The sequence below is a fragment of the Streptopelia decaocto genome, assembly GCF_964273445.1.
Source record: "Streptopelia decaocto genome assembly, chromosome: 5".
NCBI classification, from domain to species: domain Eukaryota; kingdom Metazoa; phylum Chordata; class Aves; order Columbiformes; family Columbidae; genus Streptopelia; species Streptopelia decaocto.
Genome location: NC_138659.1, coordinates 38,453,567 through 38,472,335, shown reverse-complemented (window position 1 = coordinate 38,472,335; position 18,769 = coordinate 38,453,567). Strand labels below are relative to the sequence as shown.

The 18,769-nt window shown below is 36.4% G+C and overlaps 1 protein-coding gene across 5 annotated transcripts in view; it reads right to left on the bottom strand.

The window, feature by feature from the left end:
- Nucleotides 1–1,020: 1,020 nt before the first annotated feature.
- The window catches only part of HERC4 (HECT and RLD domain containing E3 ubiquitin protein ligase 4), a 32,059-nt gene continuing 14,310 nt past the window's right edge, over nucleotides 1,021–18,769 (bottom strand). For 4 of the 5 annotated variants that reach the window (XM_082054741.1, XM_082054743.1, XM_082054742.1 and 1 more), the window contains exons 10-26: nucleotides 18,369–18,445; nucleotides 16,219–16,343; nucleotides 15,627–15,686; nucleotides 14,981–15,092; nucleotides 14,463–14,652; nucleotides 13,187–13,359; nucleotides 11,263–11,379; nucleotides 9,843–9,866; nucleotides 9,300–9,398; nucleotides 7,811–7,978; nucleotides 7,543–7,686; nucleotides 6,479–6,645; nucleotides 5,764–5,830; nucleotides 5,520–5,602; nucleotides 4,039–4,222; nucleotides 3,401–3,503; nucleotides 1,021–2,392 (exon numbers count right to left, since the gene is read on the bottom strand). In XM_082054741.1, the coding sequence (XP_081910867.1) occupies nucleotides 2,184–2,392; nucleotides 3,401–3,503; nucleotides 4,039–4,222; nucleotides 5,520–5,602; nucleotides 5,764–5,830; nucleotides 6,479–6,645; nucleotides 7,543–7,686; nucleotides 7,811–7,978; nucleotides 9,300–9,398; nucleotides 9,843–9,866; nucleotides 11,263–11,379; nucleotides 13,187–13,359; nucleotides 14,463–14,652; nucleotides 14,981–15,092; nucleotides 15,627–15,686; nucleotides 16,219–16,343; nucleotides 18,369–18,445 (2,102 nt within the window). In that variant the 3' untranslated portion in view covers nucleotides 1,021–2,183. The remainder of the gene's footprint in view (nucleotides 2,393–3,400; nucleotides 3,504–4,038; nucleotides 4,223–5,519; nucleotides 5,603–5,763; nucleotides 5,831–6,478; nucleotides 6,646–7,542; nucleotides 7,687–7,810; nucleotides 7,979–9,299; nucleotides 9,399–9,842; nucleotides 9,867–11,262; nucleotides 11,380–13,186; nucleotides 13,360–14,462; nucleotides 14,653–14,980; nucleotides 15,093–15,626; nucleotides 15,687–16,218; nucleotides 16,344–18,368; nucleotides 18,446–18,769) is intronic. The other variant, XM_082054745.1, reaches the window with a different exon arrangement.

Sequence of the window (18,769 nt, the reverse complement as noted above, 5' to 3'; positions counted from 1 at the left end):
AAAGTAAGAAATATGTCTTGCTGATGCTGGAGAAACTTTTGCAGCAACACGAAGGAATTGCCACAGCAATTTTAGTCAACAACTGCGCTTCAAAGATAAAGGACATCTAAGCTCTCCAGCACATCCTGAACTGGTCACCAACAGATTAGCAAGTGTTCAGTCACTATGGTCTGGATTCTGTCTCAGAGCCCCTCACCTACAGAATAAGGCTATCACTCATCTTTCGGATCAATATTGATATTGATGAAAAATCCAATTCAGTGAATATTAGAGAAAGTCCCACAGGGAAATTAAATACATAAATAATATAGTGCTGGGTGGAGATGTTATGCACTAAATTAGACTTGGACCTGCACAACTGAACACAGAAACCCTCTCCTGTTCATTGAACACCATCAACTGTGTGCACTGAATGAAGCAAAAATCCCATCAAAAAGAAACAGCACTTAACCACATAATAATACACAAGGGAAAAAGGAAGAAGTCAGCTTTACTTTCGCCACTTCTTGATTTTTGAATATTTGCATTTGCAATCTTGGTGTTTCATAATTTAAAACGAGTGTTTTACCTGGTAGTATGAAAGGATAATACCTTTTTTCCTCTCCTCTTCTTCTTTCCTCCACGTGTAGTAAGATTAAGCTGCTTCAGTATTTGTTGGTTTCTTGTTTTTCACAAGAGGGCAAGTATCCCAGCCAGGTAACAAATGTTGTAAAAGACAGAATATAGGCTGCATACGAAGAAATTACTAGAGGTTACACTGCATGAGAAAGCTGTAAAAACACAAGTGTTAAGGAAAAAAGAATGATTGTAACTGTACCGACTGCTTTGTATTATATTCACTTCTACTGCCAGCACAGAAACCGCAAGTCATACGATTTATTACAATGAATGAATTTCCCTACTTTTAAAGTGAGATCTTGGTATCCCAGCTGTGCCCTCAATTTAATGCATGCAAAAGTTGCCCTCCAATTTAAGAAATATGCATCATGCCAGCATCCATACACATCAACCAACAAAAGGTTTTAATTCAAGTCTTTTATTATAGCTTGAATTTTTTCACTGCATTTAAAAATCTAAAAAAAATAAATATTTGTTTCACAGCTGCAAGTCACATATGCATTAACACCACAAAATCTGGAATTTAACCAGAGAAGGAAAGTCAAATCCGAAAGTGTCCAGGCTAAGCACAATTGTCTCAGGGCAATTATACTAAAAATAAAATCTTAAGAAAAGGGGAGGGGGGTGTGTTAAAGAGTTATTCCAAATGCATTTAACTGGAAAAAAGTGAAAATTCTACTAGAAACCATAAACTACGCTTTCAGCATTTAAAAATAAATGTTTAACCTCTTGACAGCAACAACTGTCTGGTGCATCTTTTCCTTTGAAGCTGTACTCTTGACACATCGCTGCAGAGGTTCCAAATGATAAATTAACCTCTTTTATAATTGTGTCCACTTCATTACAGAATCAGTCCTTAAAAATAAAACAGTGTATTAAGTCAGCTTGTCCATTCACATATTAAAAATGCCATTGTATGCAGTTTCGTACCAGCCCTAAGTGACTGCTTCATGGATTGTACATTGTGAAGATGAATGTCTCTTCAACAATCACTTTTATTAAGGTTCTTAAAACAAACCAGAAAAATATATCTTCAGAAATCAGAGTAGTCACTTTTTTGTTAAAAGCCATAAAATAAGCTCATATTCAATTACAAGCAATAGAAACCATACTGCTATTGGAACATATTTGTTTTATCACAAAAATTTATTATTTACAAAATGAAAAGTTACCAAGTGAATTCATCGGGGGAAAAAGTTAAATGCTCTTACTAAGTGATTTGAAAAACTTAAGCAAGTCTCTCATGCACTCACACGCCAAACCATTTGCATAAGGTGAAATGGTAATTCATGTTAGTGAAACTTGACTCCCATTCACAATACTCTCATTTTTATTCTAAGTGGCAAAATCCACATGGTTCTGTACAAGAAGGGATGTGTTGAGACAGTTCCTCATTTTTGTAAATGTTTTTTGGCTCCCATGAATATCCGTACCACTGAACGTTTTCGCAAATAATCAGTTATATTATCAATTCCATCATTTAATCCACTGAATTTACCACCACAAGAAAGACACAGAAAGATAGTTTAATGATCCCACATTACACAGAGCTCTCATTTCTGAAGTTATACTAAACTGAAACCTTCGTAGTGATCTATAGCCTGGATCAACTTAGATTTCAGAGTTTCTTTATCTGTGTATTTTGGAAGATCAAGAAGGTTGAAGCAAGTGTGGGCTACCGGAAGATAATCTTCTCCGCCTCCTGTTGGCTGGATCACTAGTTTAAGACACTTCATCCCAAGAATTGGAATGCGATCACTGCCTGTCAGAAACACTGTCAAGAAAAAAACAGAGTCTTGAAAGTATTTTGAGACTAACATTGTATATGTCACATATGCAGTTCTGATTGTTATTTGCATTTTTAATTACTCCAGCAGTATTTAGCTGTCCACACTGAAGCTGTTTTAAGAAGTCTGAAAAACAGGGAATAATGACTTAACCAATCTCTACCTTAGACATACAAACTGCTAACTGTAACATAACAAGTAATATATAAAGGCAAAGATTTCATTTTAGCATAGGAAACCAGTCAAAAAAACACCAAACAAACAACTCCCCACTACACAAACAAAACCACAGAAAAGCCCCCAAAGAGTAAGAAGTTGTTGATGCAGAATTTCTTACTTAAAATCCATTGTCTATACTGTTACTGAGCATTTGCAAGCATCTTGTGAATACACAGGTTTGTTCAGTAAGAAATTTATCTGAATTGGAAACTAATCTATGATGTATTCTCAACAAGTGCTCATTGACAGAAAGCTTCCATAACTTTGTTTTTTCCCTGTACATTTCTACTCATATTAGTAACCTGAGGTATCTCAGTTATAACTCTAAAATTCCATCTGTGTGCAATGAAAAAACTGTAGGATGTGAAACTTGTCAAAACACAGAACAAACAATCCTAGTCATCAGATAAATGACACTAGTACAGTTTAGGTTGCCGGTTTAGGTTGCTGGTTCTGGGGTGTTGTTTTTTTTTTTTGTGGTGTGGTTGGGTTTTTTTGGTTGTTGTTGTTGGTTGGTTGGTTTTATTTGATTGTTTTTAAATGCTGCTCTTATCTACTGTGATCTTGTAACTGCCCATCGCTCAGAATTATTCAGGACATCCCCAGCAAAACCACAGACTACTTCATAATCAATTTCTTCTACTATGACTTTTTTTCTTCCAAATAATCACATCACTACAGACAAATACTTACATCTGCCCTCTTCTAGCAACAGCTTGAAATCATAGGGATCCTGTCCAACTAGCAATTTCTGCAAACTAGTTTCAAATACTCACGCAAAAACTGTTTTTTCTTCTCCAAAGACAACTCATGGAAAACCTCCCAGAACATTTTAATTGTAGAATGGTCTGCCCAGTATTCTCCTTTGTATTCCGTATTCTAAAATGAGCAGGAAATAAGGTTATTGTTCACATGTAGAACTAGTAGGATAATGTAGTGATATATTGCTGTTTTCCTTGCTCAGTTTTTTTCAGCACTCCAGTCTGACTTTAAGGACAGATTCGCGGACTCCAAAGCATTTTCAATCCAAAGAATGTAGTGACCATGTCTCACAGCAAGTTTTGGCAATCAAGAGTTTTTACTTTTATTAGCTGTGCATTTTGTTCACTTTTCCCCTTCTAACATAATCCATTGCATACAGCTCCCTTTTGTTTTGTGGATTTTTCTTCCTTTTTCTTCTACGTTTGATTTCCTTCACAAATTATTTGGGAAAACTTTAAGCAGGAAGTCACATAATACTTTAGTGTCTTCATTCACTGACATTTAAAAGAAATACTCCTCGCTCATGCAACCAAATGCAATGAAGGCTGGAAGTCACACTAATTTAAACAGAGCTCAAAAGGACACTTCAAGTATTTGCTTTTGCATCATGAAATTAAAAATACATGAAACAAATAGCTAATATGATTCTTACCTTCTCCAGTTCTTTCCAATCATAATTTGTGTTCCCAATCACCATTGCCTGCAACTCACTGGGCTGGAAGAGCTGAAGAACTTTACCTCCACATACTTTGTGGAAGCCTGCATGAAATGCACTGAACAGGGAAGCCACAGATTTGTTGAAGATGTAATCCACATATGCATCCACAAAATCCTGCCTGTCCAAAGAAGACAAAAAGAACACTGTTGAGAGGGGAAAGAAAAAAAAAGCAGCACATTGTCACTCTTCTATCAATCAAACAGTAGCCATTTGTGTGGAGAACACAGCATAAAAAGTTAAGCAAAAAGGATCCTAATATATTATTATATTCTCTGCTTCAGGTCAGTGAAAATGGCACATAAATGTCTTTCCCCTCCACACCCCCAAGACAAGAGTTGGTAATGTGCAACAGAAAACCAGTAACATTTAGTATGACTTACTTCAGCCACTATGAACATTTCTCTTATTTGTATGCATTGTCCTGAACTGGACTGAATGGTGAGAAGCTCACAGGCTTGAATTACATGCAGTGCCTTGAAACCAACTAGTCAAACTCACTGTTGCATTTTTTTAATGAAAAAGATTACCATATTTGCACTAAAAATGCAAATCAGCTTCAAATGGACATTTGAGTCTTATGCAGTATAAATGTAGGTGCAAAGGAGCTGGGACACTGTGAAAGGGACGGCCTGATATCTGTGCTTTGCTGTAAGGACTTCTCATGTCTTGTTGAAAACACCTTCTTCTGCAGCACTGGAGGGAAGAACTAAAATTCCTTGATGTGATACAGTTTTTGTAATTATTCCAACAGGAATGCTTGAGAGGAATAGGCAGAGAGAGATAGGAAAATGGCACTATCCTGCAAAAAGGGACAAAAGCACCACCAGATCCATTCTGCCTGTCCTCCAGGAGCAGAAAGGAAACAAAGGGTGGGAGAGGCTTCTTTTCTAAACAGAAGTAACAGAGCCCTTGGCCAAGGAAACATCATCCAGCCTCACACACCTTTCTGACAATAACACTACGTGACATGAGATCAATTTATCCACTCTACAAAAGGAAGACTTCTCTAAGATTTTATATGAATAGTTGCCACATAATAGCATCTAGGTTGAAGTTTTCATCTCACTAAATCCCAATTATATATGACTTTCTGCAGAACCACAACCATTTTTAATCTTATAAAATGAAGACCAGATAGTAAAAAATGGGCCCTAAAGAGCTTCAAAATTCTTCTAAGTTCACAGTGGAAAAAAAAAAAAGTATTATAGATTCTGAGTATAATTAGATATCCTCTCCACAGCTGGTAAATCCTTAAATACTATTTTAACAATACACGAGAACAGCTTGGAAAAACAGCCAAAGTAGTTTTGCTACAACGTTAGCGTAACAGTTTGGCAAAAGGTATTTATAGCAGCCCAGTTCCATTCCCAAGGCAGACAGCAACACTGAACTACCCTGTAACCCAGAGAACTCACCTATTTTGTTTGACTACAGGAATGCCAGCACCATTAGGAACAAGCTCTTTAATTTCTGTTGTACCAAAATTTTCCACAGTGATCTATTTAAAACAAACAACAAAAGTATAGATCTTATTTCCTGTGTGGAGTTCTTCCCACCACTTAACTCACAACAACATGAATGTAGACACAGATACTAAAATTCATGGGAATTAGCAGCTGATGTTTTTGCACAAACACTCCAGAGGCAGTTATAACTTACAGTAAAATTAAGACAAAATGCTTCTTCTATGTCATCCTCTGGATAGTCCAGTAACTGTTGCATTCCCCTGCAAAATAAGTTACAAAGTAAGAAAGATGAATGTATTTTCTTGAAGTGTTCTTTATACTTTGATAAGTTTAAAAAAAACAATCTTTCTACTGTTATTTCCTGTATTAGCTCACTGACTTGTACCTTGTGCAGCACTGGGAAATCTCAAATAATCGTTTTGCTATTACGCATAGCGTTATTTCCTTTTGGTTATCCCCAGGTGTGGAAAGAGAAGATTCATATCTTGATCTTCAGCTGAGGGATTCCCAAAACAGAGGTGGGGAGGACTTACTAACCATTGATGGGCTCTTCCATTAACTTGTTTAATTTTTCCCTTGAACTCACAAAAACCTTTGCATTTACAACACTGAGACAATCAAACATCCACTTCTGCTCGTTTGAACCACCTACCTGTTAGTGCGTTCAAATCCCTATGCAATGGCAGACACTTAGCATGGATTTGTTCCCAAAATAAGCAAAAACATTTCCTTGATGGACTAAATAAGCTGTTCAGAACTAAAATCATGTTCATACTTAGGCTTATAAAATTAATGGCTGAAACTCAAAGGTTTTGAATTTCTAATATTATTTTCTTCTAAAATCCTTAAAGGAAAATGTTGAATTAAAAATTAATTCCTAGCAACACTCATTTTTCTTTCTTGCTTACCTGCCAACGTCTGGCATCAACTCTTTTAAGTCATCCAGGGATGGTTTCTTATTCAATAGCTTTTTGTACAAAGCCAAAGGGAAATGAAGGTCTACAATAGTAAAATTATAGATTGCTAGCCCACAGACAACACCAATCAAATGAAACAAGTCACTGTCTTCAAAGGTCTAAGAACAGAAAACAGACAAGATGGTTTAAAATAAAGAAGTTGTTTTAATCTTAGAGAGTCCAGAAAAAAGTGTACAGTGCAGTATAATCTGAGGGAATTTCATTTCTATTTTCTTTAATTATATAAGTATCTGTAAGTATTGAGGTAAACAGGATAGTTTTAACCAGCTGAGAGATTGAAATCCAACAGAACTCTTTCTACTTAAAAAAAACCCTGAGATACATCACATTTTGTGTTATAAGTGATGCATAGCTGCTGAAAGTACAGCATTAAGATTCTGTTTTTGTCAGTAACTTACTATTGCCCTATTCAGTGCTTAAATACAGGTCAATTTTTTAAAAAGTATTTTTGGGAGAAGGAGGGAGGAGCTCACTATTGACTCCTTTGGAGTTAATAGCCAAGGCCAAAAATACAACTGCAGAAATGTTAACGTTCAGGTATTTGTGATATATCCACCCTAGTCGGTGGATATATCCTGAAAGAGGACTAAAAAGGCCACGATCAAAACTTCTGAGGAAGTATGACCAGATGACTACCTACAGAACAGACCCATAAATGTAACTGAACGCAGAAAGACCCGTCCAACATGCCACTTCAAGGATTTTTCTCTACCACCTCGATTTACTGATTCTGCTCTTGGAATCAAGTTTACTCTGGCTGGCACTTCTTCCCACTAAACTTGTCTGGGTTGGGGACAAGTGCTAAGAAGTGACGAATGGGGAACTAGAGAAAGGGAAACTTTTGATCTAACGATGACAAAAATAAACATTTTTTGAGAATGCTTCTTTCAGCTTCTCCTCTTGAAATAGAAATACTACAAAGCACTATGTTCATACATTATTAATACAAATACTGTAAGTTAAAAGAAAATTAGTTACTGTAGATAGCACCCTACCTTATCAGAGAACCAGATCAGCCTGGATCCTTCGTAATACCTGAACATTCCATATTTGGGATCTAGCAACTCCCTCATGATGAGCAAAAAAAATTCTTTGCGAACACCTCCAGCATCAACAGCTTCTTCCCCTACAAAAATAACCTGAAACACACCATTTGGTTAGAACAGAATTAAAAATGGATTGTGAAACAAGATTTGTTCAGAACTATTCTCAGTTACTTGCACATCAGTGAAAGACACTTTGAGCAATATGTACTGACAATACCTTGAGTGGCTTCTTGTAGTCTACATTCTTTGTTTTCCTTAGAACTTCCACAGCATCTCCTACAATATTGTCTCTCCGTACCATTAATATCAGGCATGGGTTGACAGATTCAAATACTGGCAGAAAGAGAGAAGACAAATTCTGCCTGTGAGCCTGATCAACAGCCATCTGGAAAAAACAACACAAAGCGTCAGCAGGTACCACAAGGTTCCTGTGAACATTAAAGGTCCATGTCTTGTCTTGAGAAATGCAGAAGATATGAATGAGAATAGCTATTATGAGAGCTACTGAATTTTCCCAAATTTTCTTTATATTCTTTTTATCTTGGGCAATAATTTTCTTTTACCCATTAGCTTCATCAATGCTAACGTTCAGGGAAGTTTTAGAATACACTTTTTGACATTCCGGTCAAAATACTTCGGATAACGAAAGGAAGCAAGAAAACATGGCACTTCATCGAAAGAAGAGTAAGATGTTTAATCCAAATCTGGCATGAAAACATCCATTAAAAACTAATTCAAAGAATGAAAAGCAATGTGTTCATCTATTTAACTTGTATTATAAATTCTGTATTAGAATTGTTCAAAACCAAAATACTGTTGCAAATGTTCTGAATATGGCATAGAACTCTTGAAAGTTTGTGTGTTTTAATACTATTATTATCATTAATAGAAATATTCAACGTGAACATTTTCCTGAATTCACCAAATGCTGGTATTGATGTGTATCTACATTTTCAAAGGCATAAGAAACAATGTTTGTTATGAACTATGATAACAAAAGCAAGCTAGTACTTTTCTACATGAGCCCATTGCTTGAGCATGACTTACCTCTTCTGTTTAGTTTCATACTCAGGACAATAATTTTTATTATGTTAAACATTATAAACATGGGGGAGGGCTGGTGCTCTTACTGCTGTTACTTTTGCTGTAGTGTCCTTTACTTTTTTAAGAATATGATTAGACCCTTACAGCAACTGAATAGGTATGGATTATATTTATTAAATATTATATTTATTAAAATAAATCCAAACACTGAACAAAAGTATAGCTCACCACATCACACTGGTTTCAGTTCTACCTACAGAATCATGAAACCACTGAAGATCCTCTCAGTTATTTAGGGCTGTTCATGTTCTCATTAATGAGAAGAAGTTTCTTAGATTCATGAACTTATTTACCAATCTAATTTCAATGAGATTCCAAAACCACCAGCTTCTATCATGGATACCCTCTGAGATTACAACTAGACCCCTCATTCTTACGGAAAAGACAATACACAGAGTTTAAAAAAAAAAAGGGAGGGAGAGGGAAGAGAGAGAGGGGAGAGAAGAAAAAATAAAACAACAAAACACACACAAAAAAAACCCCAAACATAAAACCTACAAAAAACTAAAACCAACAACAACCCCCCAAGACTCCCAACTAAAAAACAAACAAACAAACGAACAAACAACTCATAACATTAAAACCAACTAAAAGACTCCTACCTGCATCTGTATGACCGCATCTGTTTGTAGGAGAGTTGTCTTTGCCTGGGCATCAAACACAAATGGGTATGTGCAAATTGTAACAGGAACATCTGTTAACTAGAATGAGAAGAACACCTCTGCTTATTTAAAAACCATAATCATGGTTAAAGAAGCCATTGCAATAGTACCCATCTATTTTACTGAAAAGAGAAAGACATCTTTACTCATTGTCAATGCAGCACCAAAACATTTTAGGAAAATTAAGTAGATTTTCAATTGTTTAGTATTTCAGCAAGCCCCGCCCCCCCCCAAACCACACACAGCACACTCTTAGTACATTTTAATTTCAGAACTTTTAGTACAGTAAGTAGATATGATTAAAGTAGTCCTTGTTTTCCAATGCTGCTCTAAATTTGCAATACAAAGAATTACATGGTTCTGCCCCAGGAAAGCCTTTTCAGATTACAGCCCTATTAACTTAAAGCTTTACTCCCAAGAGAACACATCAGACAATCTTTGACATTCATATTTCTGATTTCCTTAGACTGCAACCAATCTTACCTCAGTTAATCCATGGTTGACATCCTATGACAGCATTTGCACAAAGGCAGCAATAATTAAGATGAAAAAGCAGCATTAGTGTCTGCATTAATTATTAATCTCTGATGTAGAACTAAAAATATTTATCTACACCTTCCCCCCCAAGAGGATGTTTACTGAGAAATAAATATCAGCCATAAACATTCTAATCTACCAAACACAGCCATGCCTTCCAACACCCTATATACCAGTCTTTAAAAAGGTCCATTAAAGTATTATGCTTTCTTGGATGCAAAAAATTCAATATTTTAAATGTTTATTTCCATAAAATAAGACATTACATTTGCTTTTACTTTTACTTATGTATTTTCATTCTCAAATGACTGTAGCATGTTAAAATTAAATGCAAAAGCCTTTTTATGAGCAAAAATTTAAAAATACTAAAGAACTCCACTGCTTTATCATAAAGTCGCAAGAATCATTTGGGTCTATGATAAGACATGAAAAAAGCAATTGACCCTTGGAATTTGAGACAGACCAATACATATGGCAGGGACTGAGTGGAGACTTCCATAAGCGGCCTCAACTGTGCTACGAAACTAAGTTACCCATGTGGTGCCATGTTACCCTCCTTATCCTGCGCTGAAAGCCAAGTTCGTTTCTACCCAGCAGGCAGAATGCAGAAAAAGAATAAAAGTAATGACAAAATAACAAATCTGAAATTTGACCGTGCGTATAAAACTCAGAAGTTAAATACATTGACATCCATGGCCCGCAGAAAGTGATGGCCAGAATACTTTTTTCCCCACTAATTTTTCTGTTGTTGAAAGAATAAAAGTATTTCCTCCCAGGTTTCTCTCTGAGAATACTCTGAATACTTCTGAGATTCTATTTTCTTCTGTATTTCCCCCTACAAATTTTAATAAGGAGCTAAGAAAACAGTTTTGCCTCAAGTTATGACAAAAATTACACCAGCAAAAAATGTTTTGATTCATTATTACTGGTTCAATAGGCAAGTAGGGCTTCTTATTTTAAAAGCAAGAATATGGGGAACTAGCGGACATGAAGGCAGGAAAAAAGCCATCGAAACCATTTACACAGGAGATCTGACTTAGGCCATCTCTTCCCTAACTTTTTTGACATGGCAAGTTTCAAGTGACAGCGTTCCAAATCACTTTTTAATCGACGAATTAACATGTTGAACAGTGTCAGTCCTAAGAGCGATACCCTACAAGAAGCACACCGATTTAACAATTCTTCCTTAGCTAGTACCTGACATAACAGGAGTCTGTTCAGCATCAGTGATCTGTGAAGATATTTTTAGGAAAAGAAAGTGCCCATATTTAGAGGATCTACAGGCTTCTAAAGGGACAAAACCAAATCAAAGTATGGGGTGAAAAAACCCCACCAGAAAACCCAAATAAAACCCAACACAACTTACCATTCCAAATACCTGCTGCTGGACCCAGTTGACATAGTCATTTCTGATATCTATCAAATCTTGTATCTCATGAATGTAAAATCTGTCATACTGAATAACTTGTCCCTTTTCATTTACCTAAAAAAGTACAATTTATTTTTTTGTTAGCACTTCGTATAAGTTTTCAAAAGGACAATTTCCATGTTTTTCAAGCATTTAATACATCAGCCACAGATACCCAGCTACTAAAAAATGCTAGAACAACAACAGCGCCTACAAGAATTCAAAATACAGTATTAAAGACAGGGATATGCGGATTATTCAGAATCCCATCAAAGATACTAAGAAAAGGCAACTGAGCATACAGCATCACACAATACAGTGCTGGCACTTTGAAACATCATATGATCTCACAGAAACAGTGATGAATATATATATGAATGTATACAATGCAACAAATATGTGTTCCTGTATTTGCACAAGTTTAAGAACTATGATTCAAGAACTCTTCTTAATTACACTACAAATAGTATCTCTATTACCTGTGACCGGAAGCACAGTTTCTATTTAAAAACATCAAGCTTAGAAAAAGAGAGATCTGGAAATAACACTTTCTACAAAGGCTTGTCTCTACAGTTTGATTTGAACCCAGAAGCATCCACACTTTGCTAACACACACTTCTTTTCCCAAGGACTGTGAAGCACCATTAACTGCCAAAACAGCAAGATCCCCAGTTCTGTCTTTATAACCAGATAATCTAAGCCCACTTTTCTCAAACACCAAACCACCAGGTTCTAAATCCATTAAATACCCCAGGTACATTGCCCCTTTTTTTCATCTTAGTTTAGTCCATACCAGCTAATGACTAAGCCTATACCAATATAAATAGCTGGGCTGTAGGGTAGGTACAAATTTAACCATTTCTACAATGTAGCTACATATTACATCAAAATTTGGTTTCAATTAAAAAAAAAAAATAGGAACTTAGGAGAGCCACATTACAATTCTACAATTACCCATAGGCTTTAAGATTTTAAGATCAACCTCAGCTGTTATGATTTACAGCTACTGCAAGGCTGAGCAGTGACAGAAATTCTCAAGGCAGAAAAATAATAATTTATTATAGAGCAACAGCCTTCCATATGGGAATCTGTAATGGACATCTTGTACTTCTAACACAAGATAGTTACTAAACAGTCTTATTACCAGCCTTAATTTGATGCCTCCATACAGAATAAAGAAAAGCTGGGCAAACCATAGCATACAAATTGCAATTTCTGAAGCAAAAATCTTTCCCATTCTTTATGACAGCTTGGGGAGGAGGGGTGTTACGCTTAGCACACAGAGGTCCAATGTGCCCAGTACTTAACCAGCACCTTAAGGAGTGCCTAAAATGCTCTTCTAGCATATAAACACAAAATTCCACAGGACCAGAGAAAACTAGAGGGAAAAAAATACGAGGTGGGAAGGAAAACCTCGGCAGCCACTAGATAATACACTGTGATGTACACAAATGTTTTAGGGTATTTTTGTTGGAAGTTCATTAGTTTTCATGATTTAAGTTACAATACTAACAAACGGAATAAACAAATCGGAAAATAAATGTCTTGGTAAAACTGTGCAGATCTTTCTTGTTCAAAATACAGCTTGCTCTTATCTTCCATTTGTGACCTTATTTGCTATCATTTCAAGCTTAAGAGGCAATTCTTTCAAACACACCCTCACAGATACAACTGATTTGGTCAGTCTGTGTTCCCAAGAAAATAGGCAATTCCATCACCATGAATTCCAGTGGTTCATAGATCCAGATGGAACAACTACGTCTGTAGATCCAAGTCTAAGCATTTGAAACTCTTTAGTAACCTATTTTAACAACTACACAGCACACAGATGCTGGCAAAAGCAAAGAGATGAAGTGACTGGTTAAAACGGATGTAAACGTACTCTATGCAATATTTCCAGGACTCTGAAAGCTGTGTGTAGAAAACTGGTGAGTATTCTTCTTTCAGAAGCCTGAACGCCCATCTTACACAGCTTCAAGAGGTGGACTACAACATCCTTGTAGAGCTCCACTATCTTGAGGAACAATGGAGGTTCAAGTACAGACCACCAATTTTCTGTCAACAAATGGTGAACACACAAACTTAGTACTTGCCACTACAATACTATCTTATGCTATCCTTTTAACTAAAAATGTTTTGCTAGAAAGCATACTTGTCAGGTACCAAAGACACTCAAAAAAAACCCCCACAAACAAAACAATAAAGAAAAGTTTAACACAAGAGTGGTACAGATTTTTAAACAAGACACTCTTTGTATAAATAATGAAACCTCTGTTCAAATGCTCTGTTGTTACACACCAACACTTCAATATGTTTATCATGACAATATCATGAAGTAACTTTTGACATAAAACCAGATGGCTCAAATCTCAAAATCCTGACTTAAGCAAACAGTCCTGAGAGCAATGAGAAAGTGAAGCAACACAAAAAAAATCTACATTTCAAAGAAACAAACAGTTTGCTTTTCCTTAGAGCAGATAAGCTCTCTACTCTTACCAAAAACTTCTGAGAAACGTAAAAGATGGGTTGCAAGGCAAAGATAATTGAAGAAGGAAGCACCTTCTCAAAAAGATACCAATGAAAAAGGAAATATTCTAAAACCTCAACTCTTTAAGCTGAATTTCAAGTGAGAGGAGTCACAATAAGGTGGTGTACGGAAGCTGAGTTAAAAAACAGAGCTATTATTAGCTATGTATTTCAAGACCACAACTTGGGATCAGTGAGAAAACTTGAACCTCTCAGAAGAAACAAAACAGGTGCTCTAGTCAAAATAAAGACAATTTAACATCTGCTCTGCAACACCTCTGTAAATTGCTTAGAGCTTGTTAGCTGTCCGACCACATAATTTTCACTTTAAAGTGGGAAGACACATATCAAATGCACTGAACTACAGTTCAATTCCTCCCAAATGGCATCAGTCCAAAAATTACACCACCAGATGAATTCATATGGATGGACAGTTAGCTCACCCAGAAGCAAAAGAACAGGCATTTTCTTAGGCATCACGCAATGTTAACCCTTAACCTTCTCAGTGGGGAATTCCACAGAACTGTAAATACGCAGAAGGTATTGCTGAGACCATGTCTTCACTGATGGAATATCTATACATTTTCATCTGGAGATCCTTAGTTTTAACAGAAAATAATTTAGTTTCTTACCAAGAACTTTCAGAGGAGCTTTTTCTAGGTTCAGAATAGCCGTTCCAAAAGGAATAGCTAATGTTGTGAAATTGTTTGCATCACTCATCAATGGGCATTCTGGTAGAGTGAGATACAGCCTCAAAGCTTCAACATCTGGTAAGGAGCTGGTCAGTTTGGGAATAAGGTTCTTTTCCAAACTAGCTGCCACCTACAGCACATCATAAAATTCATTTTACTCTAATGCAATTGTGAATTCAAACAAATGCCCATCTAGAAAGCAATCATCAAGAGTTTAAATTAGACTGTTACACATTTAGGAAAAAAGGCGGTTTATTAAATATTAAAATATAAACATACAATATGCTGATGTGTTACCTAATTGGCACAACACAACACAGTTTTACATATTTGCAATTGATATATTTTCAAGTAAAGAGAGCTATTAAAAGGGTCAGAGCGAGAATAATGATAGTATTTCTGGATATGTGTAAGGCAGAAAGAGAATCCCAAACATAAGGAAAACATGCAGCACAAACCTGTTGTGATATATGAGTGTGGTCAGGCTGTATAAGTTTGTGAAACAGTAGTCTAGCAGCATTCATATCAACCCCTGAGAATTTAGTGCTGGTTTTGTAGTGATCATCATTGCTGCAGCATGGAAAAAAGCACAGAGAAAAAGACTGAATTCTGTATTCTCAACAACTTAAGTATTTCTTCCACCTTGAACTTCTTGCCCTACTTACTATACTAACAAATTAAAATGTGAGAGATCACAATATCAGACTTCCATTTCTTATATGACCTTTGAAACAACTGAAAAAAATAAACTCAAACTGCAAGACAATTGTGTAAAAACACTGGGATCTGGAACAGTCTGTGCAATATATTTCCCTTGAATTGTATGCAACCTGTGGCTGATAAGTACTGAGTTTTGCTGGCTGACGCAGTAGCAGCCGGATGGCACGCACTTCCAAAGCCGGCAGCAGATAATGCTGCGCTGGGCCAGCTGACAAACTGTACAGCAGTGAAGGAGTTAGACGTTTAGATTGCAGGTTTCGGAGAACAGCAAGACAAGGAAATACTGGGAAGGTGTTATGTTACAGTAGGAACAAGGGACACTAGGAAGGTGGTCACCACTCATTCTGTTGACAGGAATACACATTTGAAAGCCCGACCACTTACCTCAAAGCCAAAAAGCTCCCGTTCAGGCAGCCAGCTGAGGAGAATGTTCCATCAATTTCACTGAAATAATTCATATTAAAAAGTTACGTTTATTTTGTTTTCTTTTAACAAATTAGCATTACAATAAAACCCCCTGTATTTAAACCCTAAGAAATTACATTGTACGAAGGATGTAATTCCAACTTTAATATGACTAAACAACACTAGATAAAACTGCCATTCAAGACTCAAGACTTAAGACAGTTCTAATCAAAGCAAGTTTTGTATTTTTTTTTATTTCTTTGCATCCTCCTTTATTAGAGAAGCAATAATCTTTGAGCTGTTCTCATATTCCTTTACATGTACCGGTACTTTTCAACATGCAACTAGAAACTTAACTTAATCTTTTATTGTCATTTAAACTGTGATAGAGCTGACACAGACTGAAGGATCTAAACTACTTGACAAGCATGGCAAAGAAAGCACAGCAAAAGCTCTGCACGTAATAAAATAAGTGAATAAAAACAGCTTTGCTGTGTATGCACAAAACCCCATTAATGTGCAATTCAGATGTAAATCATAAAAGACAACTTCTTTCCTCAACATCACTTACTCAGCTATCTCTACAGGAAGTCTTCCAGGTGGGAAAGTCAGCAGTCTTTGAATAAACATTTCATTCACAGTCCAGATCTGCTTCAAGAGGTCAGGATACCTAAAATCATCTGGTGGCACCATGTTCTAAATTTTAAAGAAAGTGTGAAGAATCAGACACACAAATTGATCTCCAGAAATATCAATCCAGTGGTTTATCTTCTCACTGACTCACAATTTGCCTACCCAGACTATTACTGTGAAATAAATTTCCTATATTCTAGCAGTTCTGCATCCACTATGAAAGCACAACATTATAGATCAGTCTGTTAATTCAAACCACAGCTTACTTCATGGTAAACCCCCTAAACATACAAGTATTCTTCTAGAAGATGAGCACTAAACAAGCTTTACACAAGTCACCACAAGGCAGTCAGTTCCCTGTCAGGCTGTCAGCATGCAGAAAAAGGGCCATTCAATTTTTTTGGACAGCTGCTCTCCCACTTCACTTCCATTAGACTCATCTGAGAATGAATCATGTTTCTCTGAACATTTACTGCACCATCAGATGAGCTACATTTTTATGTGCTGCTCACACCAAATTAATGCCAGTGAGATTGATAACAGTAAAGAAGAGCAGAATCAAGACCACCATTTGGAGTAGCAGCACTGGTTCAAAAAGAGATGGCAAATAGCACCAAAAATAAGGTTAAACTAGTAAAAGGAAACATCTCTCTCCTGAGGGTGCAGTCTGACAACAAAGCTGACTCAGCATAACGATGAGTAGCTGTTGCCAAAAATCAGTACTGCTGATCCCATGCTACAGGATCAGGATGAGAAACCCTCTTCCCCTTTTCCTTGTGTCCAGCTGAAGCATCCTTTAAATCCACAATGAAACAACTCAGGGAAGTGAGCTGCCCAAAAACTAACTTGAGAAAACAAACAGATTGGGGCTGAGAGCCCTTAACTGGCCAGCACACAAGTTCCAGGAGTACAGTACTCACAGAACTCGGAAAGACTTCAACACAAATTACTAAACTAAGGAGTACTGAAAAAGATACTTTTGCAGCATCAAAGTTCACCTATTGCTAATACTTTTTGTACAGAACAAGCCACAATAACTGCACTCACACAGTCTCCAGTTTATCTCAACTAGTTAGAATCTACTTCAGTGATTAGAAAATTGCAAATGAGCAAGTTTTTTATAAAAGGAGTTTGAATAGAGAAGTCTATATTATCAGTATATTATCAGAATCTATATTATCAGTAATTTTTCCTGTCTACACACACTAATCACAAGCTCCTCTCAAATACAGCAATAGTTGCCATAACTCAATCAGAATTAAGAAAAAAAAACAGAAAAACTGTTGATTCTGTAGAATGTTAACAGGCTGTGGGAGCAAACGGTTGCAAGCCTCACCTGTACTCAGTTTTTCTTGATAACAAACATGTGTCCCACTAAAATCTGTTTTCCTTTGTGTCCAAATATGCTTTCACCCCAGATACTCAACTCTTGATGCTTCATTAATTCCTATAGTCTAATATCTGCTGGACTATGTTGGAAACAGTTTCTATAGAAAACCAGTCATACATCTTAATCTTGTTTTTCCTCCCAACTCATTCTCTAATAGCATTTCTTTTCCATCATACTCCCATGTTGCCATTTTTACTGTAAATTCCTTCTAGACATTTTTCCCCATACTAGAATTAAAACAGATCAATTATTGTCCTTTTAAAACTTAAATTTGAAGACTAGCATAAAATTCTATCACATAACAAACTATGTCACCATCTATCATTTTTACCAAAAAGTTCCATTTGTTTCTCCATCATTGCAGTATGCTAAAATGGCTACAGAGCTGAGGACAGCAAAGCTGCAGTCAGGAATAAATGAGGAAGACAGGCAGTGGTGAAGGGCTCAAACATTCAGTCACCTTTTCCTTTATGAAAGGAAAATATGTGAATGCATCCATCACTCAGGAAAAAAAGCCTCAAGAGCTTACTGACTGCTAACACTCAATTCCCAGGTCCAAGTCCTGCAATTGCTAAATTGACTTAGTGTCTTGCACTTCCACACTGATCTACAAATTCTACAATGTAGTCATGCACCTTCAGAAAAACTAAAACATAACGCTGACAGACTTTGGAACCAAATTATATTTAATTTGTTACCTGTGGATAAAAGTAGTGTGCAAAACTTTGGTCCCCACCAGAGAAAATTCTCTTTACACAATAACAGTCCTCACTGTCTGCAATAGGAATAAAAACCAGACAACTGTGAAAATGTGAATCTGAGCAATGATTAAGATGCTGCAATCAACATTTCATTAGAAAAAGGTTCCTTCATTACATGACCTCACTGAAGCAGATCTTGGCAATACAATAGTTAAGACTATCTTTAACTGAAGTAAATGCTAACAGCTGTAAGTCAATTTAGATTCAGTGCTAACAAAGGACTGAACCCAACACCACAAACAGGTATTTTCTACAGCAGAAATGGACTTCAGGGAACAGAGCACAGTGAAAATGAACTGTTTGGACGAAAGGAATTATAGCCCATACTTAGTTTAATT